The sequence below is a fragment of the Mercenaria mercenaria genome, chromosome 17, assembly GCF_021730395.1.
Source record: "Mercenaria mercenaria strain notata chromosome 17, MADL_Memer_1, whole genome shotgun sequence".
Classification (NCBI taxonomy): Eukaryota; Metazoa; Mollusca; class Bivalvia; order Venerida; family Veneridae; genus Mercenaria; species Mercenaria mercenaria.
Genome location: NC_069377.1, coordinates 48,047,969 through 48,071,763, shown reverse-complemented (window position 1 = coordinate 48,071,763; position 23,795 = coordinate 48,047,969). Strand labels below are relative to the sequence as shown.

General features: G+C 34.7%; 1 protein-coding gene across 1 annotated transcript in view; it reads left to right on the top strand.

Annotated features, from left to right (window-relative positions):
• The window catches only part of LOC123535740 (proline-rich transmembrane protein 1-like), a 33,872-nt gene extending 10,607 nt beyond the window's left edge, over positions 1-23,265 (top strand). The window contains exons 2-4 of the mRNA XM_053528095.1: positions 642-826; positions 7,220-7,339; positions 15,226-23,265. Coding sequence (XP_053384070.1) covers positions 642-826; positions 7,220-7,339; positions 15,226-15,414 — 494 coding nt within the window. The 3' untranslated portion in view covers positions 15,415-23,265. The remainder of the gene's footprint in view (positions 1-641; positions 827-7,219; positions 7,340-15,225) is intronic.
• Positions 23,266-23,795: the final 530 nt, after the last annotated feature.

The window sequence follows — 23,795 nt, the reverse complement described above, 5'->3', positions numbered from 1 at the left end:
AGGACAAGGAAAGCCTGACAATAAGTTAATTTCATATGAAAGCCATTCTCAAGCATTTCATAACGCTGAGATAATTTTTAAAATTGGACCACTATTGAAAAAGATATGGCAGTTTGAAATTTAAGAAATATGCTGATCGTGGAGGCAGCCATTTTGTGTGTTCATGACGACATTTACACACTGCTGAATTCTTTATTTAAGCAAAAAACATTTTAGATAGATTAATTTTATATGTTTCTTGAGTGTAAGATGTAAAACAAGGTAATTTCTTTTTTTATAGCTGGAAATTTAAGTAGAGAAATTATTTTACAGAAATAAGTTAATACAATTCAAATATGTGTCTAGAAATTTAATAAATCCACCATTTTGTGTTTTGTTGCCATGGAAACAAAATGGCCACCATTTTGATTGGAAATTTAATGCTCATTACTTTCTCATTTTTAAGCCGATTTTGAAAATTCATTCACGTCTTTAAATGATTAAAAAGGTCCCAGCAGATGAAATTAACATCAAAACAACATTGCCCTCCCCTTCAATGTTCAGAAAATTAAATTTTTACAGTCATATGACTGATTATATCTGGTCATGATGAAAAACGATTATGCTAAAACAATTTTGTAGAACACATTTGTTTATTTCAGAGCCACTTATGTCAGACTGTGTGCAGTCACATCAGATTATGGGTTCTCCTCCACCCGTATACCCAGGACAGCCAAACAACATTCCACCTCCTCAGGCAGGATATGTTATACAGGGCCAACCAGCTCAACAAGGATATGTTGTGCAGCCACCTCCACCTTATGGGGTGCAGTATAATAATGCACCGGTAGGTAAAGTAAAGTAGCTTTGGATTCACTAAAACTGCTGATTTTTAAACTTCCTTGGGCGTATTAAATCTTGTTTTGTTAGGTTTAAAGTTTGTAGTTATTATGTCTCCCCCAGGAGACATATTGTTTTTGCCCTGTCCGTCCGTCCGTACGTAAGTCACACTTCATTTCCGAGCAATAACTGGAGAACCATTTGACCTAGAACCTTCAAACTTCATAGGGTTGTAGGGCTGCTGGAGTAGACGACCCCTATTATTTTTGGGGTCACTTCGTCAAAGGTCAAGGTCACAGGGGCCCGAACATTGAAAACCATTTCCGGTCAGTAACTTGAGAACCACTTGACCCAGAATGTTGAAACTTCATAGGATGATTGGTCATGAAGAGTAGATGACCCCTATTGATTTTGGGGTCACTCTGTCAAAGGTCAAGGTCACAGGGGCCTGAACATTGAAAACCATTTCCAATCAATAACTAGAGAACCACTTGACCCAGAATGTTGAAACTTCATAGGATGATTGTACATGCAGAGTAGATGACCCCTATCGATTTTGGGGTCACTCCATTAAAGGTCAAGGTCACAGGGGCCCGAACATTGAAAACCATTTCCGGTCAGTAACCTGAGAACCACTTGACCCAGAATGTTGAAACTTTATAAGATGATTGGTCATGAAGAGTAGATGACCCCATTTGATTTTGGGGTCACTCTGTCAAAGGTCAAGGTCACAGGGGCCTGAACATGGAAAACCATTTCCGATCAATAACTAGAGAACCACTTGACCCAGAATGTTGAAACTTCATAGGATGATTGTACATGCACAGTAAATGACCCCTATCGATTTTGGGGTCACTCCATTAAAGGTCAAGGTCACAGGGGCCTGAACATTGAAAACCATTTCCGGTCAGTAACTTGAGAACCACTTGACCCAGAATGTTGAAACTTCATAGGATGATTGGTCATGCAGAGTAGATGACCCCTAACGATTTTGGGGTCACTCTGTGAAAGGTCAAGGTCACAGGGGCCTGAACATTGAAAACCATTTTCGGTCAGTAACTTGAGAACCACTTGACCCAGAATGATGAAATTTCATAGGATGATTGGTCATACAGAGTAGATGTCCCCTAATGATTTTAGGGTCACTCTGTTAAAGGTCAAGGCCACAGGGGCCTGAACATGGAAAACCATTTCCAATCAATAACTTGAGAACCTCTCGACCCAGAATGTTGAAACTTCATATGATGATTGTTCATGCAGAGTAAATGACCCCTGTTGTTTTTGGGGTCACTCCGTTAAAGGTCAAGGTCACAGGGGCCTGAACATTGATAACCAGTTCCGATCAATAACTTGAGAACCACTTGACCCAGAATGTTGAAACTTCATAGGATGATTGAACATGCAGAGTAGATGACCCCTATTGATTTTGTGGTCAGTCTATTAAAGGTCAAGGCCACAGTGGCCTGTTCATGTAAAATCATTTTTTGGAAATAACTCGAGAACCGCTTGACCAACAATGTTGAAACTTAATAGGATGATTGGACTTGCAGAGTAGATGACCCCTATTTATTTTGAGGTCACTTGATCAAAGGTCAAGGTCACAGAAGCCTGAACAGTGACTTGAGAACCACTAGGCCAAGAGTGTTGAAATTTAGCGGGATGATTGGACATGCCGAGTAGATGATCCCTATTGCAGCCAACCATCAGTGTCTCTTTGACTTTTGCTCCTGACCCCTATTGACTTCTTGCCTATAGGACTTTGCATTGGGGGAGACATGCGCTTTTTTACAAAAGCATTTTCTAGTTTCAGGTGTATTTAACCTTTAGCCTGCTGGTGGCGAGTGAATTTGCCTTTGTGACCAGTGCTGACCAAGATCAGGCTGATCATGGTCTGCACTGTTCACTATTCAGTCAGTAAATTTTCAGAGAACACACCTTTGAATAATAAGTGGTACTGACTAAATTGAATGATGGACCAGTCCATTTTAGAAATTAAGCAGTTTAAGGGTTAAGCTATACACTAAAAGTGAGTGAAGGACAAAGATCTTCAATCTGTCATCTTCATCAGTCATCACAAAGACATTGCCTGGGATTCCAACCTACAATATCCTGGTTCATTTAAAGCTGTGATCTCCTGGTTCATTTAAATCTCTGATCTCCTGGTTCATTGGAAACAACGGCCTCAGGTTTGGTTCATTTCAGGTGCATTTAAACTGATGATCTCCTGATAAATTGTCTTCCGTGATAGCTCTAGTTTATTTGATTTGATTTTTGAGTCGGCTAAACGCTGTCAAGTGTTTGACGAGTCCTTGCTATTGCACGATTTCTCATTCTTAAATGGCCTCACAACACAGCGAAGTGATGTAGTTCCATTGGATTTTCTCTAATTTCAAAGAGTTCATTGATGGAATGAAGTTCATTTATGTCAATCCTATTTGCTATGACCAATATACGATGTAATCTGTCATATTTATGACTTGTAATTGTGCAATACTCGAATAAAGCCATGTATTTTCTTCCGCGGTAACTCATTAAGCATAAACACGCATAACGATTCTACAGGATTTGGTAATACATTTGCGCATATGATTATGGTGACGAATTTTATGCCCTTTTGTCAAAAAATAGCAAATATGATGTTCACAAATTCAAATAAAAACTGCATATTAACTTATTAGCCAAATTATCCATTTGTTACCCTGTCCGTTTCAAAAAATAATCTTTAAAATCATTGCGCAAATAACAAATTTATTGTGCTGTGCATTTTATGAATTGCGCAGACATACAAAGCTTGCGTAACATCCAGCGAAAGACAAAATATAGTTCCAGAACATACTGCTAGTATTTTATTGAGTGGGTACCTCTGAAAGCATTGGAATGTCTCTTATCAAAGAGTTTACCACATCGATGAAATTAAATTATGGCAGCTTCATTTTAAATGACCCGAATAAGATATGTGCAGTACGTTAATTCTTCCGCGGGACTTCGCGGATGAATCCTAACTACATTCTGGACACTTCTCGGCGAACACGCGTGACCTGTTTATAACAATGCTTCTACGACTTTTCGTGGGTTGAATTTTATAGTCAGTAAACGGATAAATTATCGGAAGAAGAAGCTCTTACTGGTTTGTTTAGTTACTACTGATATTAAAAATGATATTAATTCTTATTTTTCGAGAAATAAACAAATCGGCGAAACATTAAATTGTATTTTATTGTAGTTTTTGAAATCGAAAGTAGATCGTCTATGTTTGGCTGCTTTGACGAAACGAAACAACTTTTTTATGAAAAGATTTAAATAAGAGGTAATTTAACCGTAAACTTCAATGTCAGATACTGCCAATTGCTGCTAAATGTCTTCGTATCATCTAAATTTGTAAAATATATTGTTGAAACTGGAGAAAACTGAAAAGTGTAATCGTATCGGATATAATATTTCGGGTAAATATCGAGCTGTGTTATGAAATTTTAACATTCAAGTAACATACATGATAGATATTATTGTAACAGAAATGATTCTAGAATTTATTTTTATTACACCTACATATAATCTATGTCAGACTCGTATTCTAGTCCTGAGGCATGATCTGAAAGTAAAAAGATGAAGTGACAGTCATACTTTGGATATTGTAATACTAGAAAGAATCTAGATAGTAACCTTTCTGGAATTTTGACTGGTTTGGATAATTTGCTTACGATTCAGGTTCGCAAAAAAATGAAACCGTCACCCATTCTGCTTTTCATGATGACACATGGCTTGATTTTTGCAGTCAGTAAGCGGATAAATTATCCCGAGAAAGAGCTCTTACTGATTTGTTTAATTACTACTGATTTTAAAAATGATTTTATTTCTTATTTTTCGAGAAATAAACAAATCAGCGAAACATTAAATTGTATTTTCTTGTAGTTTTTGAAATTGAAAGTAGATCGTCTATGTTAGAGTGCTTTGACGAAACGAAACAATTTTTTTTATGAAATGATTTAAATAATTTCACCGTAAACTTCAATGTCAGATACTGCCAATTACTGCTAAACTGTCTTCATATCATCACAATTTGTGAAACATATTGTTGAAACTGGAGATTTTGGCAGTATATAAGAAAGTGTAATCATATCCGGATATAATATTTTGGGTAAATATCGAGCTGTGTTATGAAATTTAAACATTAAAGTAACAGACATGATAGATATTATTGTAACAGAAATGATTCTAGAATTTATTTTTATAATACATACATAGAATCAATATCAGACTTATATTCTAGTGCTGAGGCATGACCTGAAAGTAAATAATGAAGTGACAGTCATTCATACTTTGAATATTGTAATACTAAAAAGAATCTAGGTAATATTTAGAAATTGAAACATAAAATTTTCAGTTAGAAATCGCACCAAAGGCTGTATCAAGGGTCTACATTTTCAAAATTTCCTTGTGGTGATACCCCAAACCCTACTTGCAGGTGGGGGTATCCTCCCACACCCTCCCCCCATATTGCCACTTTATAGTTTGATACATTTGCCCTTTTACCACCTGCCACAATGTCCATTTCAAAATCTGACTGCAGTTCAAAGCGGGAAGGAACACCCCTCCCCACACCCACCCTGCTACTGACCACGTAAAAATGGCTCAAACATTTTTTCAGCCCAGTCTGGGCCTGACTGTCTACATGAATCAAAACGGATAATTGAAAGTACAATGTACATAGACTTGGGGACTACTGACATGGTTTTGAAGGGGTTAACAGGTCTGAAATAGAATAAATGATGGTTTTAACTAAAAAAGAACTGCATTTATTAATATTGGTTATTTTTTCCGAAATTGGTAGCTAGTCCGAGTAACTTCTCTTAGTTTCGAATGCGCAATTTTCCTGTCAGTGTAAACATTCATGACACTGTATATTGACACTCAGCAACATTTACATATCTTTACAAAAGTAAGTATACTTTAAATTCACATCCCTTATAATATGATTGAACAATACCTAGCGTGTTACACGGTTATTGCCAGGCCCCTTATCTGTAAAATATCTGAACAGTTCTTTCGTCTATCCTTTACAAATTGTATGTGGCAATCCGCGCTATAAAATTTCAATATATAAATTTTCATATTCAAATTTTATCATGTGCGAATATATACCAGCCGATAATTGCCTGTTTTGGTAATGCCAGAGGAAAATGTTTACTGGCAAAATATTTATAGTCATGGGCAGTATCTTAGTGTCACCTGTCAAATTGTAGTTTGTACTTTCAACATTTTTATTTTTGCGAACCACTCTTCAATTTTAGAGAAATATATTGGGTTTAAATACTTGTATAATGTCAATCAAAGTTTTACTAGGCATCGATTGAATGTCCATTTCATCTATTGTAACAAAATCTCTGTTCAGTTGGGAAAAAAACTAAAACCAAACTGAAACTGGTAGACTATACTACCAGTACATCAATCATTAGCCGACTCTCAGGCCCTTCAGGCCTTTGATTTTTTTTTTGCAGCATTTCAAAAATGGGTTAGGTTATAAAAATTGTAGGATTGCATGATTTGATTTTCCTGCAATTTTTACATGTTATTCACACACAAAAAATTCTAAATGTGCATAAAATTTCAAAAGTGTTGATGAAGAAATTTAAGAGATCATGGCAAAATCTAAGTGTTGCATTTGAAGATTTGTCAAGAGTTTATGTTTCCATAGCTACCATTGATGGTTTAAACCTCATACAGTTCAGCCTGTATTAAGCGGCCAGCCACTGAAGTGATACAGTCTGTTTAAGACAAGTTAAAATTAGAACAAGAAATCCATTTAGGAAGTAATGAAGGTGACTGATTGCTTTAGGCAAGTGGCCACTTAATACAGGTTGCCATTAAGGCAGGTTAAGATGTACAAAGTTAAGTTGCATGCTAATGACCTGACAACATAATACAGATATCTCAACAAATGAAATTTTAATCTCAGATTTCAAATGACATTAAAAAGGAAACTTTAGTTTCTCATCTCTGACACTCTTGGAGCTATGAGTCAAGAGTGATCAATATACATGTATCTTGTAGAACTAAATTCTCTGTCAACCTTCAATGGTGACATAAATTAGTATAAACTAAAAGTCACATTTTAACATATGAAAGGTCTACCTGTGATCTCAGGTAATTTTTCTCAGGGACATAAATTCGAAACCCTGATGGATGAGCTTGTAAAAGTCATTTTAAAAAATCAAAAGGCAATATGGCAGAGGAATATCTGCTAGAATTAAAAATATTGCATTTGCCAAAGTGCTTGATAGAAAAGCAGACTATTAAAGTCTCTGATGTCTATTTGAAATGATGTTAAATATTATTACAGACATAGGATGTAACAAATCTGAATATGGGTAAAACTAGACTATATTGTACATGTATATTTCAGCCAACAGTAGCAACAGTGGTACCACAGCCACCTGCCGAGGACCATATGATTGCAGCAATTCTTGTAACAGTCTTCTGTTTCTTCCCTACAGGAATTCTCGCCATTATGAGGGCTTCAGATGTAAGTTATTTTTCCTTCTGTTAAGTCAAGAAAAATAAATCACAGTTGGCAGAATTTTTTAGCTCACCTGTCACATAGTGACAAGGTGAGCTTTTGTGATCATCTTTCGTCCGTCGTCCGTCGTCAGTCCGTGCGTCCGTCCGTGCGTCCGTCCGTCCGTCCGTCCGTCCGTGCATGCGTCAACAATTTCCTGTCTGCACGATAGTGGTTTCATTTATGATTTTATTTTAACCAAACTTGCACGCAACTTGTATCACCATAAGATCTCGGTTCCTTACTTGAACTGGCTAGATCACATTATGGGTTCCAGAGTTATGGCCCCTGAAAGGGCCAAAATTAGCTATTTTGACCTTGTCTGCACAATAGCAGCTTCATTTGTGATTTTAATTTAATCAAACTTACACAAAACTTGTGTCACAATAAGATCTTGGTTCCTTCCTTGAACCAGCCAGATCCCATTATGGGCTCCAGAGTTATGGCCCCTGAAAGGGCCAAAATTAGCTATTTTGACCTTGTCTGCACAATAGCAGCTTCATTTATGATTTTATTTTAACCAAACTTGCACACAACTTGTATCGCCATAAGATCTTGGTTCCTTTCTTCAACTGGCGAAATTCCATTATGGGTTCCAGAGTTATGGCCCCTGAAAGGGCCAGAATTAGCTATTTTGACCTTGTCTGCACAATAGCAGCTTCATTTATAATTTGAAATTAATCAAACTTGCACAAAACTTGTGTCACCATAAGATCTCGATTCTTTTTTTAAACCAGCCAGATCCCTTAATGGGTTCCAGAGTAATGGCCCCTGAAAGGGCCAAAATTAGCTATTTTGACCTTGTCTGCACAATAGCAGCTTCATTTATGATTTGATTTTAACCAAACTTGCACACAACTTGTATTACCACAAGATCTTGGTTCCTTTCTTGATATGGCCAGATTCCTTCATAGGTCCCAGAGTTATGGCCCCTTAAAGGTCCAAAATTGCCTATTTTGGCTTTTTCAGCCATATAGAGACTTCATTTATGGTTTTATTTGATACAAACTTCCAAAATATCTTCAACAACAATAAATCTTGGATTCCATGACAAATCAGATCCAATCGTAGGTTCCAGAGTTATTTTATATTTGATTACCTCCCCTGATTGTAATCAAAATGGATTTATATCAGTAAGTACTTATAGGACTTATTTGAAATTTCATTATTGTCTTTAGTTGGACTGAGCCAATCAGGGTAGATAACTATGGACTGATTTTATGTCAAATTACCTCCCTTTATTTCAAATTAAAACAGGTATTTCTTCGTAACTAACGAAGATACTGATTTGAAATTGCATTTATGTCAACAGATTTATTTGGCAGATCCTTCTTTTGTTCACTTACAATAATTTTTTTTTTTAATTACTTCCCTTTTACGTTACTATAAATAGCTTATTTTTAGTAACTTTTTTATTATTGGCCGTAGGGAAAAACCGAGACCACTTTTCTGTGGTACAACTTGGATGGTACCTCCAATTTTTAGGTGTATTTTGACATATCTATACCTTGTATGAATTTTTTTTTCTTTTTGGTTAAATTTCTTCCCTTTGTTGTTCCTGTCCTTTGGACAGATATTTTTTCTGAGGACCTTCTTGTCCTCAAGTGCAATGATAACAGGTGAGCGATATAGGGCCATCATGGCCCTCTTGTTTGGATAAAATGCCAGATTATTAGTGTCAGGCCTTGAATTTGCCATTGTTTTCCCTATTTTGCTATGAAATATAACTATTTTCCCTATTTTACAATTATTTTCCATTATCTTACTCCCAGATACAAAGTGTATGGGGGCTGTACTTGAATCATGCTTGTCCATCCATTGTTCTATCCATACACAAATGTATGTTCGTGAATTGTGTCAGCTTCTTATTTTCCTAATTATTGGGAAAGTTTTCATAAAATAGTAATGTTTACAAAATGGCCTTTGCTTGGTATATTCTGAAAGGTAACCGTGTTTTGCACTATTTTGCAATTTTTAGCTCGACTATTCGAAGAATAGTCTAGCTATTCTACTCACCCTGGCGTCGGTGTCGGCGTCGGTGTCGGCGTCACACCTTGGTTAAGTTTTTGCATGCAAGTACATACAGCTATCATTTAAAGGCATATAGCTTTGAAACTTATTTATTCTTTTTCTAGGTCAATTACCAACCTCACTGGGTCAAGTTCCATAACTCTAACATGTATTTTGAGCAAATTATGCCCCCTTTTGGACTTAGAAAATGCTGGTTAAAGTTTTACATGTAAGTTGCTATCTCCAAAACTAATGCAGATATTGAATTGAAACTTCACATGTGTCTTCGGGGTTATAAAACTAGTTGATAGCACCAAGTCCCATAACTCTGACCTTCATTTTAACCAAATTATGCCCCCTTTTGGACTTAGAAAATTCTGGTTAAAGTTTTGCATGCAAGTACATACAGCTACTACTAAAAGGCATATAGATTTGAAACTTATTTTTTCTTTTTCTAGATCAGTTACCTACCTCACTGGGTGAAGTCCCATAACTCTGACATGTATTTTGGCCAAATTATGCCCCCTTTTGGAGTTAGAAAATTCTGGTTAAAGTTTTACATGCAAGTTACTATCTCCAAAACTAATGCAGATATTGAATTGAAACTTCACATGTGTCTTCGGGGTTATAAAACTAGTTGATAGCACCAAGTCCCATAACTCTGACCTTTATTTTGGCCAAATTATGCCCCCTTTTTGACTTAGAAAATTCTGGTTAAAGTTTTGCATGCAGCTATTACTAAAAGGCATATAGATTTGAAACTTATTTTTTCTTTTTCTAGATCAATTACCTACCTCACTGGGTCAAGTCCCATAACTCTGACATGTATTTTGGCCAAATTATGCCCCCTTTTGGACTTAGAAAATCCTGGTTAAAGTTTTACATGCAAGTAACTATCTCCAAAACTACTACAGATATTAAATTGAAACTTCACATGTGTCTTCGGGGTTATAAAACTAATTGATAGCACCAAGTCCTATAACTCTGACATGTATTTTGGGCAAATTATGCCCCCTTTTGGACTTAAAAAATCCTGGTTAAAGTTTTGCGTGCAAGTACATACAGCTATTACCAAAAGGCATATAGCTTTGAAACTTATTTATTCTTTTTCTAGGTCAATTACCAACCTCACTGGGTCAAGTTCCATAACTCTTAACGTGTATTTTGAGCAAATTATGCCCCCTTTTGGACTTAGAAAATTTTGGTTAAAGTTTTACATGCAAGTTACTATCCCCAAAACTAATGCAGATATTGAATTGAAACTTAATATGTTTCTTCGGGGTTATAAAACTAGTTGATAGCACCAAGTCCCATAACTCTGATATGTATTTTTGGTCAAATTATGCCCCCTTTCGAACTTAAAACTCTTTTGATATTTAACATTCTGGGTAATAATTTCCTGCTTCTGTGACAATATTTCGAATAGTCGAGCTTGGCTGTCTTACGGACAGCTCTTGTTAAACAACTTTTACCCTGCCGTTTTTTATAAATTTTGTATAACTTACGGTATCTCCTCAAGCTCAAGTAGAGACAAATTTCAAAGTGATAGCCACTGTCCAAAACGTTTGCAGAGAACTCATTTTACCATTAATTTTAATAAAAGAAACATCAAACTACATGTATTGGTAAACAATTATAAAACACAAAATAAAAATGTCCGTATCATTTTTAGCTCACCTGAGCCAAAGGCTCATGGTGAGCTATTGTGACCGCTCAATGTCCGTCGTGCGGTGTGCGTCGTGTGTCAGTCAACATTTTCTAAAAAAATCTTCTTGAAAACCACTGGGCAGAATTACACCAAACTTCACAGGAATGATCCTTTGGTGGTCCCCTTTTAAAATTGTTCAAAGAATTGAATATCATGCAGAACTCTGGTTGCCATGGCAACCGAAAGGAAAAACTTTAAAAATCTTCTTGTCCAAAACCACAGGGCCTAGGGCTTTGATATCTGGTGTGTAGCATCATCTAGTGGTCCTCTACCAAAATTGTTCAAATTATCCCCCTAGGGTCAAATATGGCCCCGCCCCAGGGGTCACATAGTTTATATAGACTTATATAGGGAAAACTTTAAAAATCTTCTTGTACAAAACCACATGGCCTAGGGCTTTGATATTTGGTATGTAGCATCATCTGGTGGTCCTCTAGCAAGATTGTTCAAGTTATCCCTCTAGGGTCAAATATGGCCCCGCCCCGGGGGTCTCAAGTTTTACAAAGACTTATATATGAAAAAAAGTTTAAAAATCTTTTGTCTGAAACCACAACACTTAGACCTTTGATATTTGGTTTGTAGCATTGTCTTATGGTCCTCAAACAAAATTGTTCAAATTGTACCCCTGTGGTGAAAAGAGGCCCTGCCCTGGGGGTCCAAAGTTTTATATAGACTTATATAGGAAAAAAACTTTAAAAATCTTCTTGTCTGAAACCGTACTACCTATGCTTTTGATATTTGGTATGATGCATTGTCTAGTAGTCCTCTACCAAATTTGTTCAGATTATGCCCCTGGGGTTAAAAGAAGCCCCACCCTGGGGTAACTTAGTTACTATGTGAGTTATATAAGAAAAAATACTTAAAATATCATTTGATCCTATTTGCATGATTTGCAAGACTGTTTAATAATAATTACCTGATGAACCCAAGTAATATGATGTCACTTGACTTTGACCTTGACCTACTGACCTTCTTTCTTGTTTTTTAAGATACAGCCTTGAAATTTTGATGACATACACAGTTTTGCACACCAATCGTAAAACTGAATATCATTGACCATTAATGTGACCTGCTGACTTTCTTAATATTTTATCATCAGTTTGATCCTTGAAACATGTAGCTCATATTACTCAGGTGAGCGATCCAGGGTCATCATGACCCTCTTGTTTTCTATGGTGCCTCAGGTAAACGGATTAAATGAGACAGAATTCATACTTCAACATTGAAATAATAAGGGCGAATCCTGTGTTTCTTTTTTGAATTTTGCTTACTTCATTTAGAATTAACCTTAGGGCAGATGTAAAACCCATCTAAATTTCTTCCACAATTATTTATCGAAAGCAATATAGAGAACTTTCACCGCGTGTAACTTAATATTTTTAAAGATGTGTAACTCTACCCCTTCTGCTTAAGTAGTAAATTCACTTTGAACACCAAGAAATCGCTTATAAGATTCATCTTTTTCCATTTTTAGCTCGACTATTCGAAGAATAGTCTAGCTATTCTACTCACCCTGGCGTCGGCGTCGGCGTCACACCTTGGTTAAGTTTTTGCATGCAAGTACATACAGCCATCAATTAAAGGCATATAGCTTTGAAACTTATTTTTTCTTTTTCTAGGTCAATTACCAACCTCTCTGGGTCAAGTCCCATAACTCTGACATGTATTTTGAGCAAATTATGCCCCCTTTTGGACTTAGAAAATTTTGGTTAAAGTTTTACATGCAAGTTACTATCTCCAAAACTAATGCAGATATTGATTTGAAACTTCACATGTGTCTTCGGGGTTATAAAACTAGTTGACAGCAGCAAGTCCCATAACTCTGACTTTCATTTTGGCCAAATTATGCCCCCTTTTGGACTTAGAAAATTCTGGTTAAAGTTTTGTGTGCAAGTACATACAGCTATTTCTAAAAGGCATATAGATTTGAAACTTATTTTTTCTTTTTCTAGATCAATTACCAACCTCACTGGGTCAAGGCCCATAACTCTGACATGTATTTTGAGCAAATTATGCCCCCTTTTAGACTTAGAAAATTTTGGTTAAAGTTTTACATGCAAGTTACTATCTCCAAAACTAATGCAGATATTGATTTGAAACTTCACATGTGTTTTCGGGGTTATAAAACTAGTTGATAGCAGCAAGTCCTGTAACTCTGACCTTCATTTTGGCCAAATTATGCCCCCTTTTGGACTTAAAAAATTCTGGTTAAAGTTTTGCGTGCAAGTACATACAGCTATTTCTAAAAGGCATATAGATTTGAAACTTATTTTTTCTTTTTCTAGATCAATTACCAACCTCACTGGGTCAAGTCCCATAACTCTGACATGTTTTTTGAGCAAATTATGCCCCCTTTTAGACTTAGAAAAGTTTGGTTAAAGTTTTACATGCAAGTTATTATCTCCAAACTAATGCAGATATTGATTTGAAACTTCACATGTGCCTTCGGGGTTATAAAACTAGTTGATAGCAGCAAGTCCCATAACTCTGACCTTCATTTTGGCCAAATTATGTCCCCTTTTGGACTTTGCAAATTCTGGTTAAAGTTTTGCATGCAAGTACATACAGCTATTACTAAAAGGCATATAGATTTGAAACTTATTTTTTCTTTTTCTAGATCAATTACCAACCTCACTGGGTCAAGACCCATAACTCTGACATGTATTTTGAGCAGATTATGCCCCCTTTTAGACTTAGAAAATTCTGGTTAAAGTTTTACATGCAAGTTTCTATCTCCAAAACTAATACAGATATTGAATTGAAACTTCACATGTGCCTTCGGGGTTATAAAACTAGTTGATAGCAGCAAGTCCCATAACTGATATGCATTTTGGTCAAATTATTCCCCCTTTTGAACTTAAAACTCTTTTGATATTTAACCTTTTTGGGTAATATTTTCCTGCTTCTCGGACAATATTTCGAATAGTTGAGCTTGGCTGTCTTACAGACAGCTCTTGTTGTACAAGAAATCAATAATAAGTCTTGAAAGAAGTAAAAACTTACTAGAAAAAAGGAAAATGAGGAAAAAAAATTGGTCCCAGTAGGGCTTGAACCTACGCCCCCCTAAGAATTGCAGTTAAAGTAGGTTTATGGTAGGAATTGAATACTCTTCAAAAAGGAGGTTCTCTATCTTAACCTCATGAAGACAGAATAGAGCCGAGTACATAATCTAGGTCACTACATCCAAGATCATAGTCACACTTGGAGGTCAAATGTCAGTGAGCTTAAGGATGTGTTTGTTGCATTTTGTCTGAAACACTCGAAAGATTTCATAAAACTAGCTGCAGTTATTTACCTCATCAAGATGATGTAGATCACACATCCCCTATCATTAAGTCCAAGATCAAGGTCATCCGTTTTGGTCAAAGGTTAAATAGCTTAACATCATATCTGCTCCATATCTTCTAAAAGGCTTGGAAATTTTGGTAAAACAAGCATCAGTTGTTTAGCTCATCGAGACAACATGCAGAGAAGATGACCTAGGTCACTAAGTCCATCATCAAGGTTAAGTATTTAGAGGTCAAAGATGAAAAAGCTTAAGTTTGTGTCCACTCCATATCTTCCAGAACACTGGAACTATCTTCATTAAACTAGCATCAATTTTTAACCTGAACCAGCCGACATGCAGAGAGAACTAGGTCACTAGGTTAAAGGTCAATTTCAGTCTTAGAGGTCAAAGATCAAAAGGCTTAAGTTTGGAAGGATTTTCATAAAACTAACATCAGTTGTTAACCTCAGCAAGACAACAGTGCAGAGTGCAAGACCCAGGTCAGTATTTCAAGGTTAACACTTGAAGATGAAAGTTCATGATCACATCACTTTACTTTGTCTGGGGGTATTAATTGCATTTAGTGATAGCTCTAGTTTCCCCTGCTATTGTTTTTCCTATTTTACAACTATTTTTCCTATCTCTGTTTTTCTAACTCCATCTTGAGTTGATCTTTAAAATCAGTTATTAATAAAGACTTGGAATACTTGAATAAAAATCTGACATTTCTAAGAAATTCCAGCTTGATAAGAGAAGTGCTTGTAAATGCCTCTCACCTGCCCTATAAGTGTACGATTTTTAAATAGTATTCAACAGAGATATAAATAGTATATCTATAGATCTTGTACAGTCAATTTGATATTTCAGGCTAAAGCAGCAGCATCATATGGGGATATGCAGTCAGCGGACAGGCATGCCAAAAGCGCTAAAAAGATGATTAACATCAGTATCATAGCGGGAATCGTGTGTACCCTCGTAATGATTGCCCTCGTGATTGTTTACGTCATGGTTCTTACGCAGGCCGCGCAGTCAGCTTATGATAACCGTTATGATTAACTTACAACAAATAGGATGCAACTTGTTTTGTGACCTAATTGTTGCTTGTTAAGCCAGAAAAAAAGTCATTCCTATTTAATGGTCCCTTACCATTGTTACTGTTTTCGACCAGTTTCAATAATTTTATACACAGTTGTCTATTTTAAAAATTGCTTATGCTTCACTGAGCAAACACGATTAAGAAGTCTCATTTTGTTGCCCTGGAGATGTTGATTTACTGAGAATTTCAACCAAAGGCCATTTCACATATTGAGGGCTTAGAGCGAAACTGTTCTACCTGCTGCTATTTCTGTATACAGATAAGACCAGTTTCTTTATTTTATATACCATGCTGAATCTGAGTCTGAACTTATGCAGTTTTTCATTTTGGAATCGGCATGGGCTTTCATATATACGCTAATTTGGTCTGAAATCTCTGATTGAAAAAGTGTAAAATAACCAATTTGTGGAAAAACGACTTTTTTCATTCATTTTTATGTCTGATTCGGTAACCAAACTGGGATTGCAATTATTGTTGCATGTTTTTATTTTGGTTTCATTTTTCTGTTCAGTAATGTTCTGTTTCGGCATTTATGTGAAATGGCCTGTTTATTATTATACATGTTAATTTTGTGTATAAGAAGCAAGACAATATATACATGGTATCTATGTAAGAGGTGCTTGCTTTACAGAGGTGTTATTAATCAGGGGCACAGTGTAAATTACAATCTATGTCATATTAAAGTTGATTTGATACTGGTTCTGAATCAATACCATACATTAGCAAACAAAGATAATGCATTGTCTAAAATTCTTTGTGTAGTAGTGATTGTTGAAAAAAAAAAGCCAAATAACTCTGTCTCATCAAAATCTGAAGTTAAAGATTGTTATTACTTCAAGAGTTGATTTTGCATTTTGATTTGATCTGAATTTTGATTAGATACAAGCTTGCCTATATTAATTTGTGGAATATTTTGCAGTATTATTTTATTACCCATTACAATGAAATAAAAGCATTCTTCTGTCAGAAAATGATTTGCGGAATTAATGAATATTGATGCACTTTTGAACAATTATAGTTCATAAAATATAATAAAAGTTGTGGCATGGAGACAGAATGACTGCCAAACAAGGAAGATGCAAGTTTAACAATGTTTTCTTTTCCTTTCTGTTACTAAGGAAGATAAAATACTTCATCTAGTGCTGTGAAAAAGGTGTTTGCTTGTTTTTGTCTTTGATCACTTACATTAATTATTGACATTTTACATAACATATTTTAAATGGTCGACCTCTGAATATAGACTTAACTTATAATGTTTGTCACTAATCAATTCATGTATTGCAAGTCCACAAGATTAGTTTTTGGGAGTGATATTGGAATTCCTTTGTCCCGTCCATCCCCCTGTCCGTGTTTACAAATGGCAACTTACGATGCAAGGAGGACAATACTTTACAGTAGATCTTGTTTATGTTCACTTATATGGCTATAAAGAAATAGAGAGAACAGTATAGTAGCCACCTAAGTATCTTTAGTGCCATCTGTTTGTCATGAAACATTTAACAAAATATTTTGACACCATTTAATATAACTTGTCACACTGATGAACAGTGCAAAAAGTCTATCTTTAATCATTTAAGAACTAGAGATGCTTTTGAGAAAAGCGCATGTCTCCCACAACTGCCCGTATGATTCAAGGGCTGTAACTCCAAAATGCATGGACTGATTTGGCTAGTTATCAAACTTGGCCGAGGTCTCATGGTCAAGAGTAAAAAGGCCAATTTTTCAGTAATTCAAGGGCCGTAACTCAAAAATGCCTGGACCGATTTGGCTAGTTATCGAACGTGGCCGAGGTCTCCTGGTCAGACACATTTTGTTCAAGTTTGGTGAAGATCGGATAAGAAATGTTCGACTTAGAGTGCGGACAAGAGTGAAAAGGCCGATTTTTGGTAATTCAAGGGCTGTAACTCCAATACGGCTGGACCGATTTGGCTAGTTATCAAACTTGGCCAAGGTCTTATGGTCAAACACATTTTGTTTAAGTTTGGTGAAAATCAGATGAGAAATGTTCGACTTAGAGTGCGGACAAGCTTTGTGACAGACACACACACACAGACAGACACACAGACTGGAGTAAATCAATATGTCTCCCACACCACTGTGTGGTGGCAGACATAATGATCTCCCTTGTTGTGCTTAATGCTTTGCAATATTGTGTATTATTTAAGAAAATGAATTTAAATTTTTTGAAAGCAATTTAAGATAACAATATTATGATAGATGGCAAAGAGAAGAAGTGTAAGCACAAGAACCACAACTGTGACTTAAATAATTTTAGGATTTTCTCCTGTTTTGTACTTAAATTTTCACCTTTTTTCAGCAATGAAAATAGCTATAAATCCTGTTGAGGGGAATTTTTAACTTGATACAATAAAAGGTGGAAGTGAGAGTAAGTGTACACCTTTGAGAAACATAACTTTACAACAATTTTAGAATGATCTCCCGTTTTGTACTTACCCGGTACTTTTTCACTTGTTTCTACATTTACTGGTAAAACAGTTACTTTTCCTCCACTGATAGATTGAATATAACTTTACACAAACTTGAGTTAGCCCCTTTTTTGCACATAAATTTTCACATTTTCACATTGTTATAAAGGCAAATATTGGCGCTAAAAGGTAATTTAAAGGTCCATTACTAAGGGAAAGTGAGTTGGCATTTTTTTTCATAGCCAGTGCATAGACTTCTGCAAGACACTAAATAATGAAGATTGGCAGGTCAAAATTTACAGAAGGTCTTTGGAACTCAAAGAAATGTATGTGTATTATGTTGAAATTTCAATGAATTGACAGAATGACCCCCCAGGTCTTTTTAACTTTCTTCATACTTCATAGAAAAATAATTGTACATATACTACGATTTATTTCAAATTTCTACATACCAACTTTCATTTTCCAATAAAATGAAATAGTTTCTGTGCTTTTTAAAAGAAATTAAAATATTCACTTTTCTTAGTATTGGACCTTTAATGTTCTGCATTTGAAGCAGTTTCTTTGGTCAAACACAGTTTTTAACTAGCTTTTCTTGGGCAACACCTCCAGTGATAGCTGAAGTTATACGGTTTTGAAATAACTTGTAAAACTAATTTGGCTGTTGTTTAAGGAGACTGTTATAGCAAGTTGGATATAACAAAAGTGTTGTTTTGTAATAAATAGATATTATTGTGTTTAATGCCATCACTTGTCTGTAGTAATTATTATCTGTTGTATTTCTCTGAGTTTCATCTGTTTATTCATTGTATTTGTGTAACAGAAAAATGTTGTATATCATGCAAGGTACCCTTTACTACCTACCATTACCACCGTTGTTTATATGACTGAAAAATTGTTGAAAAAGACGTTAAACCCGAACACACACACCTACCATTACCACCATGCTGTGCATTGTATTTCATGTAGGAGTTAGCAGTCAGACATGATTATAGAATTCCTTCTTTGTCCTTTCATTTATTAAACTTTCAGCTGAACTTTCCTCCTACAAAATTACATTTGACCTTAATTGCCAGTAAATTTCATATTTTAAGTTCATTAACGTTTAACATTAGTGTGAAAACATTTTAATAGCTGTTTATTAAACTTACGTCTCATTGAATTACTATACAGTCGCTTGATTGTGAAAGTAGAATGTTGCATTTCGACTTGAATTCATCATTTACAGTTAATGTAGTGGATGCATAGTACAAATCAGCTGGTACAAATGGCAAATTAGTCTTTCTTGTATTGGCAATTTTGGTTTCATCTGTATATGGTTTCGGCATTATCTGTTGTTTCTTTTTTAATGAAAAATAATGTTCATGTAAAGCTACATTTAGGACCAAAGAATTCCTAATTGATCAATTCGAAGACACAATTGCACAGTCAACGACCTTAGGAAAAAACACTGCCAGCATGAATCTCAGTAGTAACAACAAGACCTATTTATGCTCTATCATATGATTGGAAGTTCATCATTTTTAACAGTTTCTCGTAAATTTCATCTAGGGTGTGGGAGTGGTGATAGTTTTAAATGTTGCCCACATGAATGGAATTGTTTTCAGTTTAATAGTGAAAAATTCTTACGTTAGGCACCTTTGATCAAAAGTTAAACTACGATCATGTTCAGCATTTTTAAGCACTGAAATTAGTTTCGTTTTAGAATTATATCTCGGTTATTTGGATAAGGTAAACAAACAGTAACTTTTAGTATGGCTGTTTTTTTTAACTACTCAGAATTGTTGTCTCTCTGTAATGGTGAGATGGGGAGAACATTTAGAACTATTGCCCAGGTCAATTAACTTCTTGAAACAGTTTAGCACCATCTCCGCTACATTGTGAATATAGTTTATCACACACGAAAAACTGTTCATTGAATCTCATTATGAAGAGTTTTGACTTGAGTCTTTATTTTGTATATTATATGCATTTCAGGTGTTGAAATACATGTAATAAAAAGTGTCACAATGACTTTGCATATAATGCGCTGCCTCATTTTTTGGCAGTTTTCATCAGATATTTTTCTTCCTTGTATTTTGGATAATAATATTGTATTCTGATTGTCAAAGGACTGAACTTAAGATTTTCATTGTAGAAAGTATTACTGGGTCCATTGTATTTTATTGTCTCCCTTTATGGCTCTGGCTGTAATTGTGTTTGTGTGCAATATTGACAGTAGTGCTCTTCTATCCATTTAGTTATGCATACTCTTTATTTGGAATACTGCTTTATCTGTTTTAACCTTACTACTTAAAACAGTGTAATTTCAGACTAATATATTTTTCATTTTTAGCTCCACTATTCAGAGAATAGGGGGGCAATACTACTCGCCCCGGTGTCGGCGTGACCCTTCTTGGTTAAAGTTTTTTGGCAACCTTTGTTTTTCTGTCATATCTTTGTTACTGTTGCTTATATCTTACTGTAATTTCACATAAACATTGTCCAGTATACAAACAATATATGTGTAGGGGCTGAGCCCATTATACCCAAGGTCAAGGTCACCAGGCTGTTATACTTAGGTTATTTTTAAGTTTAAAGTTTTTCGGCAACCTTTGTTTTTCTGTCATATCTTTGTTACTATTGCTTATATCTTACTGTAACTTCACATAAACATTGTCCAGTATACAAACAAAATATGTGTAGGGGCTGAGCCCATTATACCCAAGGTCAAGGTCACCAGGTTGTTTGTTTTTCTGTCATATCTTTGTTACTATTGCTTATATCTTACTGTAATTTCACATAAACATTGTCCAGTATACAAACAATATATGTGTAGGGGCTGAGCCCATTATACCCAAGGTCAAGGTCACCAGGCTGTTATACTTAGGTTATTTTTAAGTTTAAAGTTTTTCGGCAACCTTTGTTTTTCTGTCATATCTTTTTTACTATTGCTTGTATCTTACTGTAACTTCACATAAACATTGTCCAGTATACAAGCAAAGTATGTATAGGGGCTGGGCCTATTATACCCAAGGTCAGGGTCATCAAGGTGTTATACTTTGAATTATTTTCATGTTAAATTTTTTTGAGAGCTCGTTTATAGACATACCTTTGGTACTTTAAAAGATAATGGCTTGAAATTAAAAGTATTTGTTTATAATCATCTGCATGTGTGGCTACATACCCCATAACTCTAATTGTGTTTTTGACAGAATTATGCCCCATTTGTACTTAAACTTTTTTGCAATCTTCGCTTTCTGGATATAACTTTAATGCAATATATGATAAAGACTTGAAACTTAAAATGTATCTTTATCATCATCATCTGCATGTGTGGTACGAGTCTCCATAATTTTGATTTGTATTTTTGACCTAATTATGCCTCTTTTATACTTAATTTTTTTACAAAATTCGTTTTCTGGACATAACACTATATAAGATAATGACTTGAAACTCAAAATATATCTTTATCATCATCATCTGCATGTGTTGTAACAATCCTAATAACTCTAATTTGTGTATTTGATGGAATTATGCCCCTTGGTGTATCTTCCTTTTGAAGTAGAGGTCTCTTATTCAGACATATATTCATTTTACTGTCAAATCCCCGAATAGTGGAGCGCGCTGTCTTACAGACAGCTCTTGTTTACATGTAAATATCTGTTGTAGATCAATTGAATGGGTTTCTTTTGTTATTTGTTATAAGAAACAATGTTATTTGTATTTATGACATTAATTGATTAAAATATTAAATAAAAAATAATAAATTTCTGATAATATAAGAATTTTGTCTTGCCAAATTTGAAGATTGAAATGGTATTATTTTACATTCTTATATGAAACAAATCATGACATTGTATATTTCTCATTAAAACACAGCAATATTGACTTCTTGCCAGTATATTAGTTGGTGCAATAAATACATTGAGAAAGAGCACTACTGCATAATTATGATCTAGTCTATTTTATATGAAAGACATTACAGTATTGACATGATATATCAGAATGTTGTTACACTTAATTCACACACTCTGAATCAATTATTGATTTTATTAGGCATAAAGATTAACTCATTAGAAGCCTACACACTCCTCAACTATTTTGCATGATGTGTTGCATCCTGTGTATTACTAAAACATGGTTGTAATGATGTCACATAGACCTACTTTATTTGATGCCATACGTTATCTATGAAATAGTGCTTCCCTGTTTCGAAGGGTTGTTTACATAAAAGATATATTAGAATTGAAATAAAATATACACTGAATTTATTATATGCCATATAGAATAATTTACTATGGCTTTGCACTTGTGAAATTTTTCTGCAGGTGTGTAAAAACTCTTTGTCATGTTTGAATGTGTTAAAGCATGGTTCTGCTATAATAATATAATGTTTTTTTTTTTGTTTTTGTTTTTTTTTATTTAATTATCATAAGTGCTCTGCATGATGTCTTTTCTCATGAACATTCAATATTTCTAAGTCAGAAATTCATTCGCGATATTACGTTATTTCAGTATAAGATTGAAATATCAGCTGCCATATTTTTGAAACTTTGAAGACAAGTCTGAAATTGAAGTTGGGTTTGTAAAAGAAAGAATATGTGATTAAATCAAGTGTATCAGCTTTCACTCTTGTAACATATTTCAGCCGATATTATTCTTATTTCAGTGTAAATGGAGGTAATTTACGTACTTCTTAAATTTCAAGAGGGAATGTAGGTTGGCCTATGATGATGACATATGTTGATTTATATCACCCATTTTTAATTCTGTAGCGTAATCTCTCAATAGTTACTCTTTTACCTTTATTTGACTAGATATTATTGCTTTCTTTTACCTAAAAGCTTTTTTTTTGTACATAAAGGGACAATACTCTAAACCAGTACCACATTTTGAGCTCAGACACAGCTAGATTAAATTGTCACACATGACATATATAGGACCATTTAGTTTTCATGTTGTCACTGCTGATGCTAGTTGTTTTCATTTAAAAGTTTAATTTTGTGACAGACTTATGCAGTGTTGTGGCATACCTCATTGTATAATTATGTGACACATTTCATCTTATTCGTGACATTTTTATGTGATAAAGAGATTTTATTTTGTTTTATGGCTATTCATGTCACAAATAAAATTGACAGTATTTTGGGCACATATAGTTTTGCCATTTTTGTGACACATTAACTTTTATGTCAAATTTTGTTATTTTGACACGAGAAGTTTGTAGAAAACTGAATTACGTCTTTCATATTTTGTTAATATGATTATTTGTTTTCTTAGATAATTTATAATAATATAAGAGAAAAAGGTGCATATATATGATGTTTATGAAATGTGAGGATTTCAATATTTCATTTGTAAATCTATTGTATTTTGTGATGCAATAAAATGACAGAAATGTCATGCTATTTGTGTTGTTCAGTCATACTGGAGAAGAGCATGTGTTGAAGCTGAGAGACCATGTTTCGCCCAGTTATAAGACATTGCTACCACGGGCTGCACAGTTATAAGGCATAAGACTCTTGTACAAGTAGATTCACTTTTGTCTGCGTCTTCAGCTAACATACATCGTCCTGTGATGCATGCTGGGAACAGGTTAATACCCATAAGAACTCTAAAAGCATTATTGGTACTGGAAGCTGAACCCAGATTCAAACTCTGGATCATGCCTGAAAAACAAGAAAACACTGTGAAAATGAATTAGAAACATTTTTTAGCTCACCTGTCATATAGTGACAAGTTCATTTATGTCAAATTACCTCCCTTTATTTCAAATTAAAATGGGTATATCTCCATAATTAATGAAGATACTGATCTGAAATTTCATTTTTGCCATCAGATGGACTTTGATAATCAGTGAAGATACATATTGACTGAATTTATGACAAATTACCTCCCTTTATTTTTTATGTAAATGAATACACCTAGCAGCT